Source organism: Nomia melanderi, chromosome 11 (assembly GCF_051020985.1).
Source record: "Nomia melanderi isolate GNS246 chromosome 11, iyNomMela1, whole genome shotgun sequence".
Taxonomy (NCBI): Eukaryota; Metazoa; Arthropoda; class Insecta; order Hymenoptera; family Halictidae; genus Nomia; species Nomia melanderi.
Genome location: NC_135009.1, coordinates 13,796,310 through 13,823,580, shown reverse-complemented (window position 1 = coordinate 13,823,580; position 27,271 = coordinate 13,796,310). Strand labels below are relative to the sequence as shown.

The window sequence follows — 27,271 nt, the reverse complement described above, 5'->3', positions numbered from 1 at the left end:
TAAAGACACTTGTACATTTTTAGTGAACGACGTTCCCATTGTGAACCCCTGTGAACCTTCCCCGTGTGGTCCCAACGCCCAATGCCGAGTCGTGAACGACGCGCCATCTTGCTCTTGTCTACCGGAATTCATGGGAATCCCTCCGAACTGCAAGCCGGAGTGCATCAGCAACAGCGAATGTCCTAGTCACATGGCCTGCGTGAACCAGAAGTGTAGAGATCCTTGTCCCGGTTCTTGCGCTGTCAACGCTGACTGTCGCGTTGTCAGCCACACGCCCATGTGCGTGTGCCCTGAGGACTTCACCGGTGATCCTTTCACTCAGTGCAATCCTAAGCCACGTAAGAATCTGGAAGCACTTTGTTTTCGTTCGGTGGAGATGATACTGTGGCCAATGATTTCACCAGATTTCAAATTTCTAGATAAGGGTTGAAAAGAGTTGTATTGAGTTTTGAAACAGTGCAGGAAACTGGAATAGAGTTGTTACTGTTGTTAGGTGTGTCGGTTCTAAGTTGTAACGATTTCGGTTCTGGTTCTTCGGTACCGATATGTCTCTGATATGGAATTTTGATATAGATTATCCTGATATAGAATTCTTATATAGATAATTCTGATATAGAATTATCATATAGATCATTTTTATATAGAATTCTTATATAGATAATTCTGATATAGAATTCTGATATAGAATTTTGATATAGAATTCTCATATAGATAATTCTGATATACAACCGATATAATTCTTCAGAACAAAAACCGATACCGCCAACTTTAATGACTTTCTTTCGGTTCTCCATAACTGTTTCACTCGAAACCTTTTCAATCCGTACTCTTATCTTCTCGAATAGAGTCTTATAACAAAATATTTAAATTATCAAGTCTCCCATTTCAAATTCAGCTGTACCAGTCTTCCTGAACCCCTGCAAACCGTCCCCCTGCGGCTTCAACGCGATCTGCAAAGAACAGAACGGCGTCGGCTCCTGTTCTTGCCTTCCTGATTATATCGGAAATCCTTACGAAGGCTGCCGACCGGAATGCGTAATCGACACGGATTGCACTCCCACTTTGAGCTGCATCCGGTCGAAGTGTCAGGACCCCTGCCCGGGCACCTGCGGCGCGAACGCCGAGTGCCAGGTCATTAATCATCGACCTACGTGCACTTGCACCTCGGGCTACAGTGGAAATCCTTTCCAATACTGCAGCTTGATCCGTGATATAGGTATACCTAAATCATTCTAACGATTGTATAATCTTTCTTTCTGAATCTTCTTGCTTGAAAACATGATATAATTAATGTATCCGATATATTCATCCCGGAATTGAACTATCAACTGTCGTTATCATAAAATGACCACACATTTCTTTAACTCTGGTTTTACAAACATTTATCACAGACATTATTCATAGAAAAATAGATATTCATTCAAATCTTGGAAATTAGAGATTTCAAAGTGTACAAATTAGGATACCTCCTCGTGTAACTGTATCAATGAAAATTGATGCGAACCAAATGATTATAAGATTCTGGTATAGAATTCTCATATAGAATTTTAATATAGATAATTTTGATATAGATTTCTCTTATAGATGAGAATTATATTTATATAGATTATATTTATTATATTTTGATATAGATTTCTCACATAGATGAGAATTATATTTATATAGATTATATTTATTATATTATATTTATATATTTATTATATTATATTCGTTATATTTATTCTATATGATTACGCATTAAACTAACGCGTTCTATGAACCCAAAGTTAAAGATCTTACGATGGTTCTAAACTCTATCAATTAAAAATGAAGGAACCACGTTCAAATTCTAGATGACATTAAGTAACTAGAACATTCAGCTTAATGTTCATGGCGCCAAGTACAATGATTCATAAGAGAGATTACACAGTTCGATATTTCCCTTAAGAATACTCCACTAAACAAGATCTACCCATTGTAGAAGACCAAACACAGTACAAGGACCCCTGCAATCCTTCACCCTGCGGACCGAACAGTCAATGCCGCGTGGTGAATGGCCAAGGAGTTTGCTCCTGTCTACCAGAATACTCAGGTTCTCCTCCTATGTGTCGTCCAGAGTGTGTCTTAAACACAGAATGCCCACAGAACCGCGCCTGCGTGAGCCAGAAGTGTGTGGACCCCTGTCCCAACTCCTGCGGCGCGTTCGCCACTTGCGTGGTCCGGAACCACAGTCCAATCTGCGCATGCAGGGACTCGTACACCGGAGATGCATTCACTAGATGCTTCCCCATTCCACGTAAGACGCGTCCAGATAACGTAACCCCTTCTGCTGTAATATCGAATCAGACTCGTGACGAAAATATTCAATCAAATTCGACAGATCTCAATATTATCTGTTTAAAGGTGGAAGGTTGATAATACACAAGTGATGCTTTTTCTATATGAAAAATAGAGTAGACATAAACACATATTTGTCGAATTCTTCCCTTGCTCTACTAAACGATTTTAGTAAACCAAGCTATTCATTGGAATAATTTACAAATAACAAGGAAAAGTTTCTAATTCATCTGTATCCACCTTCGTCCACCTTCGTAAGATCTTCGTCGCGAGTCTGACTCGGTATTTTATGACCAGGGGTTCAAATAGCTCCAGCAACTCGAAAACGAAGAAACTATTGTTAACAACCTGATTATCCTTCCAGCACCCCAGACCCCCACAGAACTCGAAGTTTCGCAACCCTGTTTCCCATCCCCTTGTGGTCCATACTCAGAATGTCGCGTGGTGAACGGTGGACCAACTTGCCAGTGCCTGGCCAATAACATCGGAAGCCCTCCCAACTGTAGGCCAGAATGCACCGTGAATTCCGACTGTCCCAGCGACAGAGCCTGCATCAGACAACGGTGTTCAGACCCCTGTTCAGGATCCTGCGGAGTAGGTACCCGGTGCAGCGTGTTCAACCACATTCCCATGTGCACTTGCGTCGAAGGGTACACCGGCGATCCTTTCAGCAATTGTTACCCTGCACCGACGCCTCAGAGTAAGACTCATTTCCCAGGGAACTCGACGTTTCTCGTCTCTCCTGAATGTTCTATAACAATCTGTGACAACTTTTTCAGCACCTCCTTCCGAAACCGACCCCTGCAACCCGTCACCGTGTGGACCGAATGCCCAGTGCAACGCTGGCGTGTGCACCTGTTTGCCAGACTATCAGGGCGACCCTTACACTAGTTGTCGGCCAGAGTGCGTTCTGAACAACGACTGTCCCCAGTCCAGAGCCTGCGTCCGCAACAAGTGCGTGGACCCTTGTCCTGGCACCTGCGGCAGGGACGCCCTTTGCAATGTCCTGAATCACGTGCCCATGTGCAGCTGCCCGACGGGAATGTCCGGCAACGCGTTTATATCTTGCGATAGAGTAGAAGGTACGGGGAAGAGAGGATTGATTAGTGGAGTGGTTTACGTGTTTATAGTTTGAAGATAGTTAGATTGCGAATTGGAGCATACGAAATTTATTGAAGTTTGACCCCTTGACTGTTGTGTCAGTGACAGAACGAATTCAGGAAAATTGTATTATGTTTTTGGTGTACTGAATATTGATTTATTAGTATTAATGTTAATATTGATTATTGATAGATAATTGATATTAAAGTATGTATTATATTAATATTAAACCTTATTAGTCTCATGAAATTCAGAAGCTTAGTTTCTCTGTACAACGAAAGGTTTTTGCTAAGAATTGAACAGCAGTAATGTTATGTTCACGAGAAAATGAGAACAAGACTGATACTTGATTTAGAATTCGCGAGTGACACTGTTCACACTCGACAGTTAAGGGGTTAATAACGATTCTCTGAGCTTATCTATAAAAGTATTCATAATCTGCGTACACTTGAGCGGTCCATTGAAGAGTGTTCCTATTTCTCTAGAACCACCACAGACGAATCCTTGCAATCCAACCCCCTGCGGACCCAACAGTCAATGTCGAGCGATAAACGGCCAAGCCGTGTGTTCCTGTGTACCCGGATACCTTGGTAGTCCACCGGCCTGTAGGCCGGAATGCGTGGTCAGTTCCGATTGTCCCAGGAATCAAGCCTGCAACAACCAAAAGTGCATTGACCCGTGCACCGGTAGCTGCGGGTTAAAGGCACTGTGCCAGGTTGTGAACCACAACCCAGTGTGCAGCTGTCCACCTGGCTTCACCGGGGATCCCTTTACTAGATGCGAATTCACGCGTAAGAATCGCGATACCATGAGCAAAACTGGATCAGTCTGTCTCACAAGAGCGAACTGGCTGTATCTCTGCAGAACTGAACGCATAACAGATCTGATGTGCATAGAAAATTCTAAAATACTAGCACTGTTTCACTAAATAATGAATGACAATTTGTCGCGTTTTCAACTAGTACAGCGTGGGATATAAATAGAAATAATACTACATAAACAACGTTCTCCATTTTCCAAACACGGTTTTCTAACGCTCTCATATTTAACTTCTATGTTATTTATATTCAAGTTTTCCTAATCCGTTCTTCACAAAGATTTCTTATTAGATTTGCATCGGTCGACCATGGTGACTCAAACACGATACTTTCTCTTCGATTATTATTCTTCACATAGACCAATGCGAGATTAAAATGTTGCAAGCTAACTCGTTCCAGAGAACTTCTATGCATTATCACGATCTCTCCCCGATCAGGCATCAAGTTTTATAGATAAAACCAGTACGCTCGTGATGAGACAGTTCACCTACAATTAACTTGCATCTAAACCTTAAAACTTTGTTCCCCGATAGCCGTGAATGTGCCAAAAGAGGACACGTGCGCGTCCTGCCAATGCGGACCCAATTCTATCTACCAAACCATCAACGACAAACCTTCCTGCGCCTGTCTGCCCGAGTTCATCGGCTCCCCTCCGAACTGCAGGCCAGAGTGCGTGAGCAACAGCGAGTGCTCCAGCCACTTGGCCTGCGTAAACAGAAAGTGTCGGGACCCTTGTCCAGGCTCGTGCGGTTCCAACGCGGAATGCCGCGTGGTCAGTCACACGCCGGTGTGCGGCTGTCTAGCCGGCTACACGGGCGATCCTTTCACGCAGTGCACGTTCAAACGACGTAAGATCCCTTAACATTATGATGGAAAGAGACAACCGCGAACAGACCACACGTTGTTACTATCCTCACACTAGAACACAGATACAATCAGGGGTTGGAAACGGTTACCGGTTCCGGTTCTTGAAACAACTATGGAGAACCCTGATAGAGAACTGTTATTAGAGATATCGGTTCTGAACTATGTCGGATATAAAGCCTTGTCACTCGAGAGCTGACTCACCACTTGATTACAGTGAAACTATAACATCTGATATTTATTATACTTCGTATAACGGATCAATTTGAGAAATATTGAAATAGAATATTTTTGTTACTCAATAGTTTCACAAAAGTCTATATCAAAAAATGTTCGAATATTTCTAGTGAAAAGCTTCCAAGTGCAAAGGGTTAATATGGGTTTTATACGGGCTCTAACTGTTGTCTTTTGGTTCTAAGAAATGAACTGAGGAATAAGAGTTATGGGATGAATATAGAATCGATATAATATAGGAGAATCGGTGGTAATATAGCTGATATAACTCAGAACCTAATAACTCATATATCTGATAATAGTTGTGACTATTTCAGTTCTCCATAACAGTTCCAAAACGAGTATTTGCAGAACCTTTCCAATCCCCGACTAGAACACATACAACAGAATTAACAGCCTGGGGAAGTAAGCGTTTGGTACAGGTGTCGAGAGCTAACAATTCTTTACCCTCTGACCGATTTTTAGCCGAGATCGAACCCACGGTGTCCCCCTGCCAGCCGTCACCCTGTGGCCCCAATGCGGTATGCAAAGAGCAAAACGGAGCAGGCTCGTGCACCTGTGTTGCGGATTACATAGGGAACCCGTACGAAGGATGCCGGCCGGAGTGTACGGTAAACTCTGACTGTCCCTCGAACCTGGCCTGCATAAGGTCCAAGTGTCAGAACCCTTGCCCCGGCACGTGCGGCCAGAACGCCGACTGCGCGGTGATCAATCACCTGCCGAGTTGCACTTGCTGGGCTGGATACACCGGAGACCCGTTCTCCTATTGCCAGGTCCAGCAACTGACCAGTAAGTCTGAACTTCCAATGATCAATTTCAATTTCACTGGCGATCAATCATCAATTTCAATGGCCATCTTCGGTTTCAATCACCATTATCGGTATCAGCGACAGCCATCGTATCAATGATAATCTTCAATTTCAATAGCAATCTTCGATGTCAATGACCATTATCCGTATCAGTGACAACCATCTATTTCAATGATAATCTTCAATTTCAGTGACAATATTCAATTTCAATAGCAACCTTCAATTTCAATAACAATCTTCAATATCAATGACAATATTCAATTTCAATAACAACCTTCAATTTCAACAATTTCAACAATTATCAATATCAACGACAACCATCAGTTTCAATAACAATCTTCAATCTCAACAATTATCGACTTCCATAACACCGTTCATCATCCATAGCGACCACAAACGCCATAGTCGATCATAACGGTAGACACGCTAACCACCGACGTTGCTTTCATCGTAATACGTCCGTACCGATAATGGGCATCCGCCATATTAACCCGACTAATCGCAATAACCGAGCCTCATACATCGGGATCAAAGCGCAACATTGGAGAACAACTACTGACCCCGTACCACTTGCAGCCCCCGAGCCAGCAAACCCCTGCAACCCCTCGCCCTGCGGACCCAACAGCCTCTGCCACGTGACCAACGGCCAGGCCGTGTGCGCCTGTTCGCTCGGTTACGTGGGCAGCCCGCCGGGATGCAGACCGGAGTGCGTCGTCAGCTCGGAATGCCCCCCGAACCGTGCTTGCATCGGTCAGAAGTGCGACGATCCCTGCGCAGGCCGTTGCGGCGACAACACCGACTGCAGGGTCGTCAATCACAGTCCAGTTTGCAGTTGTAAGCTGGACTTCACTGGCGACCCCTTCACCAGGTGCTTCCCGACGCCAAGTAAGAAGCTGCCCGGTCCCTGGACTGATCTACAAGCTAACGAATCCTTGACAGGATCACCCTTTAACCCATTTGTGTCATATCCGAACAGGGCGAAGGAAAGCTACGAAGAGACCAGCATAAAATATCTACACTATAAGATAGGAATCTATGAATTAACTAGTGATCCATTTATGCAACTGCGTTTGTCAGACAAACCAGTATCAGGGTTAATTTCCAAGCCACGAAAAGTGCAGTAGTGGCTATCGTATGACGCGAATGGGTTAAGCTAAGTTGACCACCGTAGACAACCATGATCATTCTTTTCAGAACAATCGCCAGCTATCGTTGTTAACCCCTGCGTACCATCCCCCTGTGGCCCGTACTCGGAATGCCGCGATATAGGAGGCTCTCCGTCCTGTTCCTGCTCGCTGAATTACATAGGTAGCCCGCCGAACTGTAGGCCAGAGTGCACGATAAACCCCGACTGCCCCAGCAACAGAGCCTGCTTGAGGGAGACCTGCGCTGACCCTTGCCCCGGCTCGTGCGGCGTAGGCGCAACCTGCAACGTAATACACCACGTTCCCACGTGCGTTTGCCCCGAAGGTTTTACCGGTGACCCGTTCACCAGTTGCCAGCCGCTGCCACCGCCATGTAAGATACTCAGCGTCTGAGTCTTGAACGATTCGGTCACGATATGGTTGTTCGAGGATTTTGAGCGAGAGACGTGTACCATGGGAACATTTGCCTCGTCTCTTGACTTCGTTGATGTTGGCTTCGTTAGGGGCTGATAGTGTACTGATAATGAACTGCACACTGTGTATAATAGTAATCTTGCGCTAGGAAATAGTCGTTGCGAGAATAGTTTCTTTAATCGAATACTTAGCACGTATTTACTCATATCTAATTTATTGAAGATCAATATAATACTCAAATGAAAGGTTTGATTATTGAAAATCAATATAATACTCAAATGAAAGGTTTGATTATTGAAAATCAATATAATACTCAAATGAAAGGTTTGATTATTGAAAATCAATATAATACTCAAATGAAAGGTGACCCCCTACAAATTCAATGACTGCAATTTCCTCAATTGAACGATTATTATTTGAAAACATTCCTATATTGTAAATAATGCTAATGTGATGACAGTTGTGGTGACAATTATTCAATTGAATAACTTAATATTGTATTTTTTCATTTCGTATATTCTGCACTTCAAAATCGTGCGGCATTCATGTTAATTAAATAAGAAATTTCAAAGTGAATACCGATCGGGTAACTTGTTAGTCAAACTCCATTTTTCAATTAAGTCGAAGTTACCATTGATTCACAACGTGAGGTTACTATTATATACACCTTTACACGGAATACGCATTATCAGTGCGCCTTTGACCCCTCGACGACTTCATCTGCAATGGTAAACGGTTGAATAAATTGTTCATGAGACACGGCTGTCGCGAGAGAGTCTCAAGCAACTATAAACGTCCAGACCGTGAAATCATCGGATCTGCTACACGTGCCTATAAATTACCATGACCTTTACAGCCATAAACGTCCCATCGGACCCCTGCAACCCTTCGCCTTGCGGCGCTAACGCGGAATGCGACAACGGCGTCTGCAGTTGTCCCCCTAATTACATCGGAGACCCGTTCACTCGCTGTCAACCCGAGTGCGTGATCAACGACGATTGCCCCCAGAACAGAGCCTGCTCCCGCAACAAATGCATGGACCCTTGTGTCGGAACCTGCGGTCAGAACGCGGTCTGCAATGTCTACAACCATATACCCATGTGCAGCTGTCCGCCTGGAATGTCCGGGAACGCGTTCGTTGTTTGTTCCGTCTTGCAAGGTGGATATTCATTCATCCTTGATTTCCGTAGTAATTTGTTGATCTTACACGGTAATTTATTGCCCTTGTAGAGTCCTTGCCTCAAGACCCCTGCAGACCCTCCCCGTGCGGTCCGAACAGCCAATGCCGCGTCGTGAACGGCCAGGCTGTCTGCTCTTGCGTCCAAGGATTCCTTGGAACTCCGCCAACTTGCAGACCCGAATGCACCGTCAGCTCCGACTGCTCGCGTAACTTAGCCTGCAGCAACCAGAAGTGCATAGACCCTTGTTTAGGCACCTGTGGCCTGAGGACACAGTGTCAGGTCGTCAGCCACAACCCGATTTGCTCTTGTCTTCCCAGACACTCCGGGGATCCGTTCACTAGATGCGATCCCATACGTAAGAACGGTTGCTATAGCTATTGGGTCGTGTAATATGAAATGTTGAACGTGGACATTGAGCTGCGAGCATTTTCGTGTTAAACTGCACGGTCATTGGTAATCACTTTTTCGTTAGCCCCTTGTCCTATGATTTCTTTTTGGACTGTGATTCAAGCTATTTATTAATAATTCATTGAAAATAAGGGAACATTCCTGTCTTATTCTGTCAAAGTGTGCTCTAGGGTATAATCATTGATAACAGAGGAAGAATATCTAATTTGCATTCAAACTGAATAATGTTTATTAAATTCTACTTGAAATCTTTACCACAAGTCTGACACGATATTGTAGGGCAAGGGGTTAACTCTTGGAAACGTGGAAATATAAATTTCATATGATGGTATCGATCAGTGACAAATATCTTATCCCAAATTCTTTTACCAAGCGCCACTAGCAAACCAAACATTGCAACGGATTACCAAAGAAATCTGACATTTCATAGCACACCACCCAACGCAGTAAGATCTCCAAATTCAAGATAACTAAACCCAACTCTTTTTCAATAGTGGACACGCCACCCGAGCCAATAAACCCGTGCCAACCTTCTCCCTGCGGGCCAAACGCGCAGTGTCGCGTGGTGAACGACTCGCCATCTTGCTCTTGCATGTCCGACTTCGTCGGTGCACCGCCGAACTGCCGCCCCGAGTGCGTCAGCAACAGCGAGTGCTCCGCGAGTCTAGCTTGCGTGAACCAAAAGTGCAGGGACCCGTGTCCGGGCGCTTGCGGTTCGAACACGGAATGCCGGGTCGTCAGCCACACGCCCATGTGCGTTTGCATGAGCGGCTACACCGGGGATCCCTTCACTCAGTGCATCATGCAACAACGTAAGTCGGTGCCCAGCACATGACCCTCGTGTCGCAAAGAATCCAGAGAATCTCTAGCAGAGTCGTTATTCCACTGCAGCAATGCTTTTCGAGAACGTGTCACCCTGTACGCCGTCCCCTTGCGGAGCAAACGCGGTTTGCAAGGAGCAGAACGGCGCAGGTTCGTGCACCTGCGTGCAGGACTACATAGGAAACCCGTACGAAGGTTGCCGACCGGAATGCACATTGAACACCGACTGCGTCTCGAACATGGCTTGCGTTCGCTCCAAGTGTCAGGACCCTTGCCCCGGCACCTGCGGCCAGAACGCCGTTTGCCAAGTGATCAATCACTCGCCGGCGTGCTCCTGCATGAACGGATTTACCGGTGACCCTTTCAGGTTTTGCAGTCCAGTCGTACTACCCGGTAACTACTAAACTACATCCAGTTTCACCTCTCCATATGGAACAGTCTTCAATCTCGAATATTTCTTGGGTAGAACCGAGGCCAGTAAATCCGTGCAACCCGTCCCGTTGCGGCCCGAACAGTCAATGTAACGTCGTCAACGACCAAGCCGTGTGCGCCTGTTTGCCTGAGTACATCGGAACCCCGCCTGGATGTCGCCCTGAATGCGTGATGAGCTCGGAGTGCCCGTCGAACAGAGCCTGTATCAACAACAAGTGTGTCAATCCCTGCCCGCAGCCTTGCGGGTCGAATTCCAACTGCAGGGTGCTGAACCACAGCCCTGTCTGCACTTGTAGGGAAAGTTACACGGGAGATCCTTTCACTAGATGCTTCCCCATGCCAAGTAAGAGGATCAGAAGTGGATGACTGCTGCTTCTCAAGTGGTTTCCGGTTACGTTACAAGATCGTTCGTTTTAGGACCCCCGCCTGGCCCAGTTGTAGAGAACCCATGCGTCCCATCGCCGTGTGGACCTTACGCGGAGTGCCGCCAAATCGGTGGAGCGCCATCTTGCTCTTGCCTGGCCTCTTATATCGGCAGTCCTCCGAACTGTAGGCCCGAGTGCACGATCAATTCCGATTGTCCTAGCAGTCAGGCTTGCATAAACGAGAGGTGTAGGGACCCTTGTCCAGGTTCTTGCGGAGCCTCGGCTACCTGCAACGTCGTCAACCATACGCCATCTTGCGTTTGCCCCGATGGTTTCACAGGAGATCCCTTTACAAATTGTTATCCAAAACGTAAGCCTCCTTTAAAGTTTCATTACCGATTGCTGAGACTTCAGTCTCCTGAATCGGATCAGAGATCCAACTAATTCCATCCTAAACTTTAATTCTATCAATCTAGCGATTGAGGAGCCAGTAGTGCCTGCTAACCCTTGCAACCCTTCGCCTTGCGGCGCGAACACTTTGTGCTCCGATGGCAGGTGCTCTTGTCTACCGGAGTACCAAGGAGATCCTTACGCGGGTTGTCGGCCGGAATGCGTCCTCAATAACGATTGCCCCACCAATCTCGCCTGCATTCGTAACAAGTGCGTGGACCCTTGTCCGGAGACCTGCGGCGAGAACGCGCAGTGCAACGTGTACAACCACATCCCCATGTGCAGTTGTCTGCCTGGGATGACCGGGAACGCTTTCGTTTCCTGTCGTCCGAGCAGAGGTAGGCTTCAGTTCGATTTAGTCCTCCAATCTCTCGTTTAAGAGATGCTGACGTAGCTTCGACCACTCTAGGACCCGAGGACCCCTGCAACCCGTCCCCCTGCGGACCCAACAGCGTCTGTCGCGTGGTGAACGAGCAGGCCGTTTGTTCTTGCGTGACCAGCTTCATCGGATCGCCTCCCTCCTGCAGACCCGAGTGCACCGTCAGCTCGGACTGCCCGAAGAATCAGGCCTGTAGCAATCAGAGATGCATCAATCCTTGCGCTGGCACTTGCGGAGTCAGGGCGCAATGCCAAGTGACCAATCACAATCCTGTGTGCAGCTGCCCGGCCGGTTTCACCGGCGATCCTTTCGTCAGATGCGAACCTAAACGTGAGATCCGTTCTCTGTCGCTGTCGTTTCCAATGTACACGCGAGCGCGGAACGTAATCTGTTGGCAATTTTAGTGGAAGAGCCTACGGTCCCTGTCAATCCCTGCTACCCGTCACCGTGCGGACCCAACGCGGTCTGCCAAGTGAACAACGACTCGCCCTCTTGCTCCTGTATGCCTGAATTCATCGGAACACCGCCGAACTGTCGGCCAGAGTGCATTAGTAACAGCGAGTGCGCCAGCCACTTGGCTTGCGTGAGGAATAAGTGTACCGATCCTTGTCCCGGTTCCTGCGGGGCCAACGCTGAATGCAGAGTCGTGAGCCACACCGCGATTTGCGTGTGTCTCGCGGGCTTTGTCGGAGACCCTTTCACACAGTGTTTGGAAAGACGACGTAAGATACTAGTGTCACGGTTAGTAAGCTCCTCTGGACAGGGATAACCGATGTACTTTCATTTTCAGCTGAAATTGAATCTTCCTTTGCTTCTCCTTGCTCGCCGTCGCCCTGCGGCTCGAACGCAGTCTGCAAGGAGCAGAGCGGAGTAGGTTCCTGCACCTGTTTGCCTGATTACATTGGCAATCCCTATGAAGGCTGTCGCCCAGAATGCGTTATAAACTCTGATTGCGTGTCGACTCGCGCCTGCATTCGCTCCAAGTGCCAGGACCCGTGCCCGGGCGCTTGTGGCAGCAATGCTGAGTGTCAGGTCGTCAATCACTTGCCAACCTGCACTTGTTTCCCTAGTTACACCGGGCAGCCCTACCAGTCTTGTCAACCGATTGTGAAAGATAGTAAGCAGACACTAAATTTTTTGGATAATTCTAAGAGTTCTAGCTATCAGTCAAGATATACTATAAACGTGTTCCTGTCTTCTAGAGTGAAATTGAAAGGAAATGATTCATTGGCTATGTTTCAAAAATTGAAGAATTACTGCTCATTTATTAACTTGTTTTTCAAAAATCCATCAAACATGAATCATGCATACTAGTTGTCTATACTTAGGGATTAGTCTTCCAAATGTTAATACATTTCTCTCTATCCTAGTTGAGAGGAGAAACCCATGCTCCCCAACACCTTGCGGACCAAACAGCAACTGCCAGGTCGTTAACGAGCAGGCAGTCTGCTCCTGTTTGCCAAATTTCAGCGGCTACCCGCCTGGTTGTCGACCAGAGTGTGTGGTCAGCTCGGAGTGTCCTGCTAGTTTAGCATGTATCAATCAGAAGTGCGCGAACCCGTGTCCCGGCCCGTGCGGCCTCGACGCGGAGTGCAACGTAATCCATCACAGTCCTATCTGTGCCTGCAGAACCAAGTACACCGGTGATCCATTTACTCGTTGCTTCCCGATGCCAGGTGAGAGAACGTCCCCTAAAATCTACCACTGAATTTTAAATATCAATCGAGTTCAAGTTCACTTTAAAATCGAATCAACCTATTCTCGTGGCACTGACACATGTAACGTCTTCCAAATTTCTAGAACTCTCTCCAGCAGTGATTCCCTCGAATCCCTGCGTGCCCTCGCCCTGCGGTCTAAACGCAGAGTGTCGCGACATCAACGGCATACCTTCCTGCTCCTGTCTACCAACTTTCATCGGCAGTCCCCCCAACTGTCGACCAGAGTGCACAGTGAACTCCGAGTGCTCCCCGAGTCAAGCTTGCATCAGGGAAAAATGCAGAGACCCCTGTCCAGGTTCCTGCGGCGCGTTCGCCCAGTGCAGCGTCTTGAACCACGTGCCTGTCTGCAGCTGCATGGAGGGTTACACCGGTGACCCGTTCACCAGCTGCACCCTGAGACCCCCCGAACGTAAGACACCCGCGCCCAGTCCTTCGTTCATCAAACTCTCGTTCAAAGCTCTGTTCTCCATCGCATTCTCTTTCTCTGCGCCTTCTAGAACCACCAGTTCCCGACGATCCGTGCAACCCATCGCCATGCGGATCAAACGCGGAGTGCAACAACGGCGTCTGCACCTGTCTCCCAGAATTCCGAGGCGATCCTTACGCAGGATGTCGACCCGAGTGCGTCCTTAACTCGGACTGTCCACTCAATCGGGCCTGCGTTCGCAACAAGTGCGCCGACCCCTGCATCGGCACGTGCGGGCAGAACGCAGTTTGCAACGTGTTCAATCACGTGCCCATGTGCAGTTGCCCCGAACGGATGAGCGGGAACGCTTTCGTGCTATGTACCCAAGTTCAAGGTAGCAATTTCTAACGTTCGACCACGCGTACTTCGTTACCTCGCCTTCGCCCTGAGCGCAGTAAGCATCCTGCCGTTTGCATCTACAGAAGTGACCCCGGTGACACCGTGCAACCCGTCCCCTTGCGGTCAGAACAGTCTCTGCCGCGCCGTGAACGGGCAGGCGGTCTGCACGTGTCTCCAAGGATACGTGGGCAGCCCACCGTCCTGCAGGCCGGAATGCGTGGTCAGCTCAGACTGCTCCAGAACCGAGGCGTGCAACAACCTGAAGTGCGTGAACCCTTGCGTGGGGAGCTGCGGCATCCGCGCGCAGTGTCAGGTCGCCAATCACAATCCTATATGCAGCTGTCCTCGAGGAACGTCAGGAGATCCCTTCGTGAAGTGCGACCCGATCAGTAAGGATTGTTCTTAAGATGAACGACGAGGAGCTTGATGTCCATTAGTAACCGTCGAACACTTTCTAGTGGAGACAGCGCCTGAAGTCATAAACGTCTGCAAACCGTCTCCCTGCGGCCCGAACGCTCTCTGCCAGGTGGTAAACGACTCCCCGTCCTGCACCTGTATGCCTGGATTCGTGAGTTCCCCGCCGAACTGTCGGCCGGAGTGCGTCAGCAACAGCGAGTGCGCCGGTCATCTCGCTTGCATGAACCAAAAGTGCAGGGATCCCTGTCCCGGCTCCTGCGGAGCGAACGCCGAGTGTCGCGTGGTCAGCCACACCCCCATGTGCGTCTGCTCCGGCGGATACACGGGTGACCCGTTCACGCAATGCGTCCAATTCGACAATCGTAATGCATTTTGTTCGACAGTCTGATCGCGCGAGGCGGATACCAGTTGTTAAACGTTACTTTCACCGTCAGGACCACCCACCCCTTGCTCGCCGTCCCCGTGCGGTTCGAACACCGTTTGCAAAGAGCAGGACGGCGTCGGCTCTTGTTCCTGTCTGTCGGACTACATCGGTAACCCCTACGAAGGATGTCGCCCCGAGTGCACGGTTAGCACAGACTGCCCCTCGAACCTCGCTTGCGTTAGAAATAAGTGCCAGGACCCCTGTCCCGGCACCTGCGGACAGAACACTGTCTGCCAAGTCATCAACCACTCGCCCACTTGCTCCTGCAACTCTGGTTACACCGGAGATCCGTTCAGATACTGCCAAGTTGTTAGAGAACCTGGTAAAGTATATACCGTGGAGGGTGATTCATTTTTTATTGGAGATGGAGCCCATTGTTCTTTTAATCTGTCCATGGGGGAACGTTTTGATTGTGTGGAGTCCTATTAGAGGCAAGAATGAGTAAAGAGAATGTCCGATGTTCCCCAATTAACAAATTAAAAGATACAATCCCGGGGGTTTTAAGGAATGTTCTAATTACCAATCGATTTTCTTTACCTCTCAGACGTAGTCAGAGATCCAACGGATCTTTGCGTTCCATCCCCCTGCGGACCAAACAGTCAATGTCGTGCGGTTTCCGGTAACGCTGTATGTTCCTGCCTTCCCGAGTACACCGGAAGTCCTCCCTCCTGCCGCCCCGAGTGCGTCGTAAGCTCGGAGTGTCCCTCGAACCGAGCCTGTGTGAACCAGAAATGCGTAAACCCCTGTCCCCGTCCGTGCGGGCAGAACACAAATTGTCTAGTCGTGAACCACAGTCCCATTTGTACCTGCAAAGACGGAAACACTGGCAATCCGTTCACCAGGTGTTTCCCTCTTCCACGTAAGTCATTCAATTGAATTTTTCCATTCATGAGAGCAGCGAAATAATTGAACATTGTTAATTAAGCAAGTGATAAATCCCGCAGCACCGTCAACGTTACCAGATCTACCTCAGAACCCCTGCGTACCCTCCCCCTGTGGTCCCTACTCCGAGTGTCGGAACATTGGTGGCGCCCCGTCTTGTTCCTGTTTAGCTAATTACTTCGGCAGCCCACCGAACTGTAGGCCAGAGTGTACAGTAAACACTGACTGTCCCAGCGACAGAGCTTGCATACGACAGAGATGCACTGACCCTTGCCCTGGCTCTTGTGGAGTGGCAACAAGGTGCACAGTTTTCAATCACGTGCCAATCTGTACCTGTATAGAAGATTTCACCGGCGACCCCTTCAGCAGTTGTTCCCCTGCTCCACGTAAGACCATAAGCAATAGTTTGAAGTCATGATTCAATAGATTCCTTTAATGTATATGTGACACAATTGTAGCTGAAGTGCTAGTAGCTGAGGACCCATGCAATCCATCGCCCTGTGGTTCTAATGCGCAATGCAATGATGGTGTCTGCACATGTCTGTCAGAATATCAAGGCAATCCCTATGTCGGTTGTCGCCCGGAATGCGTTCTGAATACCGATTGTCCCTTGAACAGGGCTTGTCTGCGCAACAAGTGTGTAGACCCCTGTGTTGGCACTTGCGGTCAAAATGGAGTTTGCAATGTGTACAACCACGTGCCCATGTGCAGTTGTCCTGTCGGAATGACCGGAAACGCGTTCATATCTTGCAGTCCATTTAGAGGTAGAGTAGTTGCGATGATTACTTGATTGGAGCTTGATCGTGTTTCGGATTAATGAAATTCTCATTCCCAATCAGACCCAGTTGTTAGTAATCCCTGCAACCCAACACCTTGCGGACCGAACAGTCAGTGCAGAGAAGTTAACAGCCAAGCAGTGTGCACTTGCATCCCTGGTTTTGTGGGTATACCACCTACCTGCAGGCCAGAGTGTATAGTAAGCACTGACTGTGGGCCAACGGAAGCATGTATCAATCAGAAATGCAGTAATCCGTGCGTTGGAACTTGTGGGATAAGAGCAACTTGCCAAGTGGTAAACCACAATCCACTTTGCAGCTGTCTCGAGGGATTAACCGGCGATCCGTTTGTCAGATGTCTTGAGAAACGTAAGAGTCATCCGACTTTTAATTTAGTTATCAAGAGTCTGCATTGTATTAAAGACTTCAATCGGATTCTATTTCAGCACTGGAAGAACCACCTCGAGAGAACCCTTGTGTGCCATCACCGTGTGGTCCAAACGCACAGTGTCAAGTTGTCAATGATTCCCCATCTTGTTCTTGTCTATCAGAATTCATTGGTTCACCACCCAATTGTAGACCCGAATGCGTAAGCAATAATGAGTGTGCAAATAACATGGCGTGTATCAATCAGAAATGCAGAGATCCTTGCCCGGGATCTTGTGGAACGAACGCGGTATGTCGTGTGGTGTCTCACACGCCTATCTGCAGCTGTTCCCCTGGATACAGCGGAGATCCGTTCACTCAGTGTGTCGTGGAAAAACGTAAGAACCGTTCCATCCGGTGGAACACATCCGAGTCTAAGCGTCTTCAGAATTTCAATGACTGTTCTTCTTTTAGTCATCCCAATGTACGTACCGAAACCTTGTGTACCATCTCCCTGCGGAGCGAACGCTCTGTGCAGAGACAGAAACGGTGTAGGGTCATGCTCCTGCTTGTCAGGATACATTGGAAACCCATACGAAGGTTGTCGACCGGAGTGTGTCCTTAATTCAGACTGTGTCCCAAGCAAGAGCTGCGTCAGCTTCAAGTGCGAGGACCCTTGTCCTGGCACCTGCGGCCAGAACGCTGTTTGCCAGGTTATCAATCATATGGCAACTTGTAGTTGCTTGCCCAGGTTTACTGGAGATCCATTCAGATTCTGTCGCGAAGAAGAGATTGGTATGTGGTCTCAGATAAATCTCATTTGGGATTATGAAGAGTCTAAATTTTAACATGATCTTTTATTCAATAGTCACTGTACCAAGTGTAAAGAACCCGTGTCAGCCGTCACCCTGCGGACCTAACAGTGTTTGTAGAGAGAACAACGGGCAAGCAGTTTGCTCGTGTCTACCTGAATACCTTGGCTCTCCACCTGGATGTAGACCAGAATGCGTAGCGAGCGCTGAATGCGCTTCGAACCGCGTCTGTGTGAATCAAAAGTGCATTGACCCTTGCCCAGATCCCTGCGGAAGGAACACCGTTTGCAGAATCATTAATCACAGTCCAATATGCTCCTGTCAGGAAGGATTCACTGGCGATGCCTTTTCTGTTTGCTTCCCCACTCCACGTTTGTATCTTTTTCTTACTTCATTCAGAGGCGAAAACCTGTGAATAGATGTACTGATTTTTATACCCCATAGGTCCACCATCGGAATTACCAAAACCTGCTCAACAAGATCCATGTCTGCCATCCCCTTGCGGCCCATACTCCCAATGCAGAGACATTGGAGGAAATCCGTCTTGCTCCTGTTTGTCTTCTTACATTGGTATCCCACCAAACTGTAGACCAGAGTGTACAATCAACGCTGAGTGCTCTAGCGCTTTAGCGTGCATCAGGGAAAAGTGTATGGACCCTTGTCCAGGATCTTGTGGTTTTGGAGCTAGGTGCACCGTTATGAACCATGTTCCAGTTTGTTCTTGCCCCGAAGGATACACTGGAGATCCTTTCAGCAGCTGTATATTGAAGCCTAGCATTTGTGAGTGGCCCACCACTACTGTCATTTCGATACCTTCTATTCAGAATATCTTAGACACTTGATTTTTCTATGTTGATTTATAATTTACATGTAGCTGAGGAACCAGTCTCAGACCCCTGCAATCCATCGCCATGCGGTCCAAATGCGCTCTGTCGCGACGGTTCTTGCTCGTGTCTCCCAGAATATCAAGGGGATCCGTACTCCGGTTGTCGTCCCGAGTGTGTAATGAATAATGACTGTCCCCGAGACAGAGCATGCATGAGAAACAAGTGCGTGGATCCGTGCATAGGAACCTGCGGTCAAAGTGCACAGTGCCAGACCATAAATCACATACCAATGTGCAGTTGTCCTGTGGGAATGTCAGGGAACGCTTTCATCTCTTGTTCTCCAGTAGAGGGTACACCATCGAGTCAATTTATTATTCCAAAACATTGCAATCTCATACAGAATTCTATCACTTACATCTTCTCTGCCCTTATCAGAGCCCCTAGCCTTGAAACCTTGCTCGCCATCGCCTTGCGGACCGAACAGTCATTGCCAAGAAGTCAACGGAGTCGCGGTTTGCAAATGCATAGAAGGTTTCGTCGGAAATCCGCCAACTTGTAGGCCGGAATGCGTTGTCAGCTCGGATTGCGAGTTGACGAGAGCCTGCATCAACCAAAAATGCACAGACCCTTGTCCTGGATCCTGCGCTTTAAGAGCGGAGTGTTCAGTAGTGAATCACAACCCTATCTGCAGATGTCCGCCGAGCATGAGCGGTGATCCGTTCACCAGCTGCGTGCCCATAGGTGAGAAGTTACAGAGAAAGAATCCTATTGCAACAAATGAAACCCTGGAAAGTGCATTTGTAACTTACGATTTCAATCAATCCTCCAGTTGAACAACCTCCGACACCTGTCAACCCTTGCTACCCGTCACCTTGCGGTCCAAACGCTCAATGCCAAGTCGTGAACCAAGCGCCAGCGTGTACATGTCTACCAGAATTCTCGGGGTCTCCGCCGAACTGTAGGCCTGAGTGCGTTACCAACAGCGAATGTCCTATTCGTCAGGCGTGTATCAATCAGAAATGCAAGGACCCGTGTCCCGGTTTGTGCGGTGCCAACGCTGACTGCAGCGTGTTCAGTCACACTCCTATTTGCTCTTGCCGATCAGAATTCACCGGCGATCCCTTTGTGCAGTGTACGCCAGTCCCAAGTAAGTCCCCTGTCTCAAACTGCGTAATTACATTCCGCCTTCGTCTACCGCCAAAGAGTACCGCGTTGAGAAACTAATATTTTCTGCATATTGAATTGAATTTTACATTGATTCCCCAGTTGAAGAAGAAAGACCCGCCCCGTGTGTTCCATCGCCATGTGGCGCTAACGCGGTGTGCAGGGAATCAGGGAACGCAGGCACTTGCTCTTGCCTGCCTGACTACGTTGGAAACCCGTACGAAGGCTGTAGACCTGAGTGCGTTGTGAATTCTGACTGTCCCGAGAATCTTGCTTGCGTGAGATCTAAGTGCCGGGATCCTTGTCCGGGTGCTTGTGGCCAGAACGCCATTTGCAACGCGGTGAACCACGTTCCCATGTGCACGTGTGTTCAGGGATACTCTGGAGATCCGTTTAGATACTGTAATTTGAGTCCAGTGAACCGTAAGCATTCGCCACTTAGTAAAACAATCTAGCTATTGATTAAACTGGAAATAGTAAGCTAACGATATTCGACGTCTCCATACATTCTTTTAGAAGATACACAAGTAGTTGATCCGTGCAATCCATCACCCTGCGGCCCCAACAGCCAATGTCGTGTGAACAAGAATCAAGCAGTGTGCACTTGTCTCTCAGAGTACGTTGGAAGCCCACCAAACTGCAGACCCGAGTGCGTGGTCAGCACGGAGTGTCCTTTGACTCGTGCTTGTGTGAACCAAAAGTGTACGGACCCTTGTCCAAACTCATGCGGCGTGAACGCCAACTGCAGGATCATCAATCACAGTCCAATTTGCTTCTGTAATAATGGATTCACTGGAGATCCGTTCACTGCCTGCTTCCGAGCTCCTGGTATGAGCTGCAATTCCATATCAACCCCTTGGCCTATGATTTCTTTATCAACTCTGATCAATACCACTACTTTATCATTAATAATTTATTGGAAAAAGGAAAATTCTAAGCATATGTTATATCTATATTTTCTTTTAAGTATAACAGTTGATCACAGATGAATATTTACTTTGAATTCGAGTAAACTGAGTAACATATAGTTGAATCACGTTGAAAATATTCACCATGAGTCTCACTCGTTGTAGGACAAGGGGTTAAAGTCTGTTATAATTTTTATCGGTGTACTGTATCTTCACTATCAACGCTGTTTAGAAACCTCGCTAGAGCCATCACCACCGGTGCAAAGAGACCCATGCCTGGCGTCCCCCTGTGGTCCAAACGCCATTTGCCAAAACGTGGGACAAACCCCAGCCTGCACCTGTTCGCCAGAGTATCGTGGCAGCCCGCCGAATTGCAGACCAGAGTGTACAATCAATTCCGAGTGTCCCAGTAATCAAGCCTGTATCCGTGAAAAATGTAGAGACCCTTGCCCAGGCTCTTGCGGTTTGAACGCTCAGTGTTCGGTGTTCAATCACGTACCCGTTTGCTCTTGTATCGAAGGATACACTGGAGATCCTTTCAGTCGTTGCGATCAGAAGATTCCATCCAGTAAGTAGTCAATCCCGAGGAACATCCTTCAGAGAGTATCGTCTAGATTGTAAAACTGATTTCTTGACATTTTGATAACCAGTTGAGCCAACGGAAGTAGACCTTTGCAACCCATCTCCTTGCGGTCCGAACGCTCAATGCGACAATGGCATTTGTTCCTGCTTGCCTGAGTTCTATGGAGACTCAACTGTCGGTTGTCGGCCAGAGTGTGTATTGAACAATGACTGTCCTCGAGACAGAGCTTGCGTCAGGAACAAGTGCGAAGATCCTTGTTTGGGCACTTGCGCGAGCAACGCATTGTGCACGGTGGTGAACCACATACCAATGTGTAGTTGTCCAGCAGGTTTTGAAGGAAATGCTTTCGCTTACTGTCGCCCTGCCATAGGTAACAAAATTATATCAGCAATTTCAACACTAGAACTACCAGATGGGTCAAATTGACTTGTTTACGTTTTTCATTTCCAATTATTAAGAAGATAACAAATGCTTCTCTGCGGAATTACTGCAGAAATTGACTTAGTGATACCCAAATGGAATCATAAGTCAATTGAAATGTTAGTAGCTGTATTCTTAGAGCTCCTATAGACAAATCTGGAGTCGATTTGACTGCTCGGTTGTTCTAGTGTTAAAGAAGATTCCAGAGAGAACTAGAATTTATATTGACAATCTTCCAATAGCCGATGTTCCGTCCTCTCCGTGCACTCCATCGCCCTGTGGACCGAACAGTCAGTGTCGAGCTAATAACGGGCAGGCAATCTGTAGTTGTGTGCCGGGTTACCTAGGAAATCCACCGAATTGTCGTCCTGAGTGTATCGTGAGCTCTGATTGTCCTCCGAATGAGATCTGTACTAATCAGAAGTGTAGGAATCCTTGTATTGGTACCTGTGGGTTGGGAGCTCGTTGTACAGTAGCCAATCGTAACCCTATATGCCACTGTCCTGAAGGATTCACGGGTGATCCTTTCATTCGATGCATACCACTCCGTAAGTTGTGTTCATTGTTACCTCAGATTACAATCCGATCTGTTATTTATAAGTAACTTTATACGATATTCAAACAATAATATTTGTAGCGCCCCAGCCGCCAGAACCGATAAACGTTTGCCAACCGTCGCCTTGTGGACCAAACGCTCAATGCCAAATCTCAGGAAGTTCTCCTTCTTGCACTTGCATATCCGGCTTTATCGGCGCTCCTCCAAATTGCAGACCCGAATGTATTAGTAACAGCGAATGCCCGAGCAATCAAGCCTGCGTCAATCAAAAGTGCAGAGATCCTTGCATTGGTTCTTGCGGTACCAACGCGCAATGTCGCACTGTCAGTCACACTCCTATGTGCTACTGCGAAGTGGACTTCACCGGCGATCCATTCATACAATGCTCTATCAGACCCAGTAAGATATTCGATTGCAATCTTTGTCATTGGGCCAACGCGACCCAATGGTTGAATTACAATTTCCAGAAAATATTTCAACTCATTTTAAACACCCAATGTGTTGTTACTTTTAGTCGAAGACCAACAAGTGAATCCATGTTTGCCCTCACCTTGTGGACCTAATGCACAATGCACCGAAAGGAATGACGTGGGTGCTTGTACATGTCTCTCGGATTACACAGGAAACCCTTATGAAGGATGCAGGCCAGAATGTGTGTTAGATTCAGATTGCTCGCCTACTCGAGCTTGTATCAATTCAAAATGTGTCGACCCCTGTCCAGGAGTCTGTGGTACCAATGCAGAATGCAATGTTATTAATCACAGAGCTTCTTGTGCTTGCTACCCAAGCTACACTGGTGATCCCTATCGGTATTGCACTGTTCAACCAGCTGGTAAGTCAGGGTGATCGTGTTTCTTGTATTTTACCATGGTACACTTGTCGAACAATTGTTATTTACCAAAATATTCCTCAGTTCCGGATGTTATCACAAAAGACCCATGCGGTGCATCCCAATGCGGACCGAACAGTCAATGTAGAGCAATTAATCAAGTAGCAGTTTGTTCCTGCCTCCCAACGTACATTGGTACACCTCCAGGATGTAGACCAGAATGCGTCACCAGTTCAGAATGTCCTTCCGACAAAGCCTGTGTAAATCAGAAATGTGTAAACCCGTGTCCTGCCTCTTGCGGACAGAACACAGACTGTAGAGTCATCAATCATGCGCCACTTTGTAGTTGTATGAATGGATACACAGGTGATCCGTTCACTGTTTGTTTCTCAGTTCCATGTGAGTATCATTTCAAAATTGTATTTACCCGTTGGTACCTAATGCTTCATATAGAAGTCCAGTTTCATTGCTCGAGATAATTCCAACAATCTGTGCTCCAAATTCCAGTGATAGCACCAGTCGAATACGACCGTTTCCCCAAAGACCCATGCATCCCATCACCGTGTGGTGCTTATTCGGAATGTCGGAACATTGGCGGAGTTCCCTCTTGCTCTTGTTTGGCAACTTACGTCGGAAGTCCACCAAACTGTCGACCCGAGTGCACAATTAATGCAGACTGTCCTGCAAACCAAGCCTGCACGCAACAAAGGTGCAGAGACCCGTGCCCTGGTTCTTGCGGTTTCCGTGCCGAATGCAGTGTAGTCAATCATGTACCAATATGTTCCTGTCAACCTGGTTACACCGGGGACCCTTTCAGCAGCTGTGCCCTTGCATGTAAGATGTTTGATAGTAGCTATCAACCACAACGAGGAATGTAACTTGAAGTAACATATTTTCTAGTAGATCGTCCCATCGAAACGGATCCATGTGCGTCTTGCGGTTCCAATACTCAGTGCAGTAACAAAGTGTGCACTTGTTTACCAGAGTATTCTGGTGACCCATACATTGGTTGTAGACCAGAGTGTGTCTTGAGTAACGAATGTCCAGCGACGAGAGCGTGTGTTCGAAACAAATGCGTCGACCCATGCGACGGTATCTGCGGACAGAATGCAATATGCAACGTTTTCAATCACATTCCTATGTGCAGTTGCCCGTCAGGAATGTCAGGAAATGCATTTGTACTTTGCTCCCCTGCCCCAGGTATGCTTCTTAATGCACACAAGTTTCTTTGACAGGCAGAGGTAGATGAAGATTAATTCCAACAATCATGAATAATTTTAGTAACTATGATCAGTGATCCCTGCAACCCATCTCCGTGTGGTCCCAACAGTCAATGCAGACAGAACAACAATCAAGCAGTATGTTCTTGTGTAACCGGATATATTGGTACTCCCCCAACTTGTAGGCCAGAGTGTGTGGTCAGTTCAGACTGTCCATTGAACGAAGCTTGTACCAACCAGAAATGTCGGAACCCTTGTATAGGAACTTGCGGGCTTAACACTGAATGCAATGTCATTAATCACAATCCGATATGCGTCTGTCGTGAACAGATGACCGGTGATCCTTTCGTTCAGTGTTACCCAATGCGTAAGGAACTTTTAAATCATAATGCAAGATACTTTCTCCACGAAACAACTCAAGACTAATGAAACCTTTCTTAATCTTGAAGCTACGAAACCAGTGGCCCCAGTGAATCCTTGTCAACCGTCCCCCTGTGGTCCAAACGCAGACTGCCAAGTGATAAACGATCAGCCATCCTGCTCATGTTTGAGAGAATACATTGGATCGCCCCCTAACTGTCGCCCCGAGTGTGTCAGCAACAGCGAATGTCCCAATCAATTCGCCTGCATCAATCAGAGATGTCAAGATCCTTGCGTGAATTCATGTGGAGTCAATTCGGTTTGCAACGTTGTTAGTCACACACCCATGTGTGCCTGCACGAGTGGTTACACCGGGGATCCCTTTACACAGTGTTCACCTCAGCAATGTAAGGACTAATCCTTGGTGATCACTCGATAAATCTTTCAATACCACTGAGAGTCAGAATTAAGTTCCAACGTCTTACTCTTACAGTTGATGTCCAAGTCCCGAGACCAGATCTTTGTACCCCATCACCTTGCGGAGCGAACGCAATTTGTCAGATGCAACAAAACGTAGCTTCCTGCTCTTGCCAAAACGACTACATAGGCAACCCGTACGAAGGATGTAGACCTGAGTGTACGCTCAGCTCAGATTGTCCATCCAATCAAGCCTGCATCCGGTCCAAGTGCAAAGATCCTTGCCCTGGAACTTGTGGACAAAACGCACAATGTTATGTAGTTAATCATGCAGCTACCTGCAGTTGCTTGGAACGGTACACGGGAGATCCTTTCGTGTACTGCAATCCTTTAAGAGAACCACGTAAGATATACTCTGATGCATTTAGAATATAATTTCATATGCACCCATTAGTCAGAGAGTTACATGAAACTTCATCCGATTCTAGTACCTGGCCCTACTCTCACCAACCCTTGTGAACCATCGCCTTGCGGGCCATACAGTCAGTGCAGAGAATCGAATGGTCAAGCTACATGTTCCTGTCTGCCAACTTATACAGGAACACCACCTAATTGCAAACCAGAGTGCACAGTCAGCTCTGATTGTCCACTGAATCTCGCGTGCAGAAATAACAAATGCATTGACCCGTGCCCTGGTTCTTGTGGTCAACAAAGTACTTGTAGAGTTGTAAATCATAGTCCTATCTGCTCTTGCAAACCAGGTTTCACCGGTGACCCCTTTACTCGATGCTTCTTCAATCCATGTAAGCATTTAGTAATCTCTGTACGTTTAAACGAATCCATTCACGTTGGAGTGACGGATGAACATAATTATTTCATTCTAGCTCCTCCCGTTATGGATACTCCAGACGATCCCTGTGTTAACTCACCCTGCGGACCTAACTCTCAATGCCGAAACATAAATGGATCTCCTTCGTGCTCGTGTTTAATTAATTACATCGGTGCCCCGCCAAACTGTCGCCCAGAGTGTGTAATCAACGCCGATTGCCCGAGAGATCAAGCGTGTATCCGCGAGAAGTGCCAAGATCCTTGTTTAGGATCTTGTGGTCTGAACAGTAATTGTGCGGTTCACAATCATGTTCCCATCTGCACTTGCTTGGAGGGTTATACTGGTGATCCGTTCAGTAGTTGCCAACCGAAACCAATAAGTAAGCTTATGAACCTTAAGATATTAAGGATAGACCTCCAAGTATTGTATCCATAAAAATCTCTATTAATATTTAATCATTAAAACAGCAGAAGAACCTGTAACAGACCCATGCGCCAGCTCCCCTTGTGGGCCAAATACTCAGTGCAACAATGGTGTCTGTACTTGCCTGCCCGAGTACTCTGGTAACCCTTACGTTGGTTGTCGACCCGAATGCGTACTGAATGCAGACTGTCAAACGGACAGAGCTTGCATACAGAACAAGTGTATCGACCCATGTCCTGGAGCTTGCGGTCAAAATGCTAATTGTAGAGCGATCAACCATATACCCATGTGTAGTTGTCCTCCTGGTACTGTAGGAAATGCGTTGATCTTATGCTCACCCGTGCAAGGTATAGATCATTTGCTTCTTGATAAATAGTGGACTCATGCAGATCACTTTTATAACTTATAAACTGTTGGATCGTAGTTCCTTCAACGACTAGACCATGCAATCCATCCCCATGCGGTCCAAATAGCATCTGCAGAGAAGTAAACGATCAAGCTGTATGCACTTGTGCAGCTGACTACCAAGGAACTCCGCCTCTGTGCAGGCCGGAATGTGTAGTTAGTTCAGATTGTCAAAAGAACAAAGCTTGCGTGAATCAGAAATGCAGAGATCCTTGTATCGGCACTTGCGGTATTCTAGCCAGATGCTTGGTGGTCAATCACAATCCTATTTGCTCCTGTCCAGAACGATACACTGGAGATCCATTCATCAGATGTGATATGATCAGTAAGACACTGAATTCAAGTACTATAACCAATTGTGAAACTTCTATGAAGTCTATATTGAATCATTA

The 27,271-nt window shown here is 47.3% G+C and overlaps 1 protein-coding gene across 1 annotated transcript in view; it reads left to right on the top strand.

Annotated features, from left to right (window-relative positions):
• dpy (fibrillin-like protein dumpy) overlaps positions 1-27,271 on the top strand; it is a 121,182-nt gene that overhangs the window by 71,285 nt on the left and 22,626 nt on the right. The window contains 53 exon segments of the mRNA XM_076371860.1: positions 24-338; positions 896-1,216; positions 1,961-2,275; positions 2,681-3,016; positions 3,096-3,398; positions 3,903-4,208; positions 4,769-5,083; positions 5,799-6,122; positions 6,719-7,027; positions 7,337-7,660; positions 8,558-8,916; positions 8,919-9,237; positions 9,785-10,102; positions 10,182-10,505; positions 10,579-10,887; positions 10,962-11,279; positions 11,386-11,685; positions 11,754-12,068; positions 12,143-12,460; positions 12,529-12,855; positions 13,109-13,414; positions 13,539-13,865; positions 13,954-14,256; positions 14,345-14,650; positions 14,720-15,424; positions 15,647-15,961; positions 16,047-16,370; positions 16,443-16,748; positions 16,824-17,129; positions 17,207-17,524; positions 17,601-17,921; positions 17,995-18,309; positions 18,383-18,718; positions 18,813-19,115; positions 19,201-19,506; positions 19,595-19,912; positions 20,032-20,352; positions 20,446-20,757; positions 21,070-21,405; positions 21,488-21,790; positions 22,083-22,388; positions 22,478-22,795; positions 22,911-23,228; positions 23,310-23,624; positions 23,733-24,059; positions 24,126-24,425; positions 24,507-24,812; positions 24,895-25,212; positions 25,299-25,625; positions 25,711-26,025; positions 26,107-26,430; positions 26,519-26,821; positions 26,899-27,204. Of these exon segments, the coding sequence (XP_076227975.1) occupies positions 24-338; positions 896-1,216; positions 1,961-2,275; positions 2,681-3,016; positions 3,096-3,398; positions 3,903-4,208; positions 4,769-5,083; positions 5,799-6,122; positions 6,719-7,027; positions 7,337-7,660; positions 8,558-8,916; positions 8,919-9,237; positions 9,785-10,102; positions 10,182-10,505; positions 10,579-10,887; positions 10,962-11,279; positions 11,386-11,685; positions 11,754-12,068; positions 12,143-12,460; positions 12,529-12,855; positions 13,109-13,414; positions 13,539-13,865; positions 13,954-14,256; positions 14,345-14,650; positions 14,720-15,424; positions 15,647-15,961; positions 16,047-16,370; positions 16,443-16,748; positions 16,824-17,129; positions 17,207-17,524; positions 17,601-17,921; positions 17,995-18,309; positions 18,383-18,718; positions 18,813-19,115; positions 19,201-19,506; positions 19,595-19,912; positions 20,032-20,352; positions 20,446-20,757; positions 21,070-21,405; positions 21,488-21,790; positions 22,083-22,388; positions 22,478-22,795; positions 22,911-23,228; positions 23,310-23,624; positions 23,733-24,059; positions 24,126-24,425; positions 24,507-24,812; positions 24,895-25,212; positions 25,299-25,625; positions 25,711-26,025; positions 26,107-26,430; positions 26,519-26,821; positions 26,899-27,204 (17,145 nt within the window).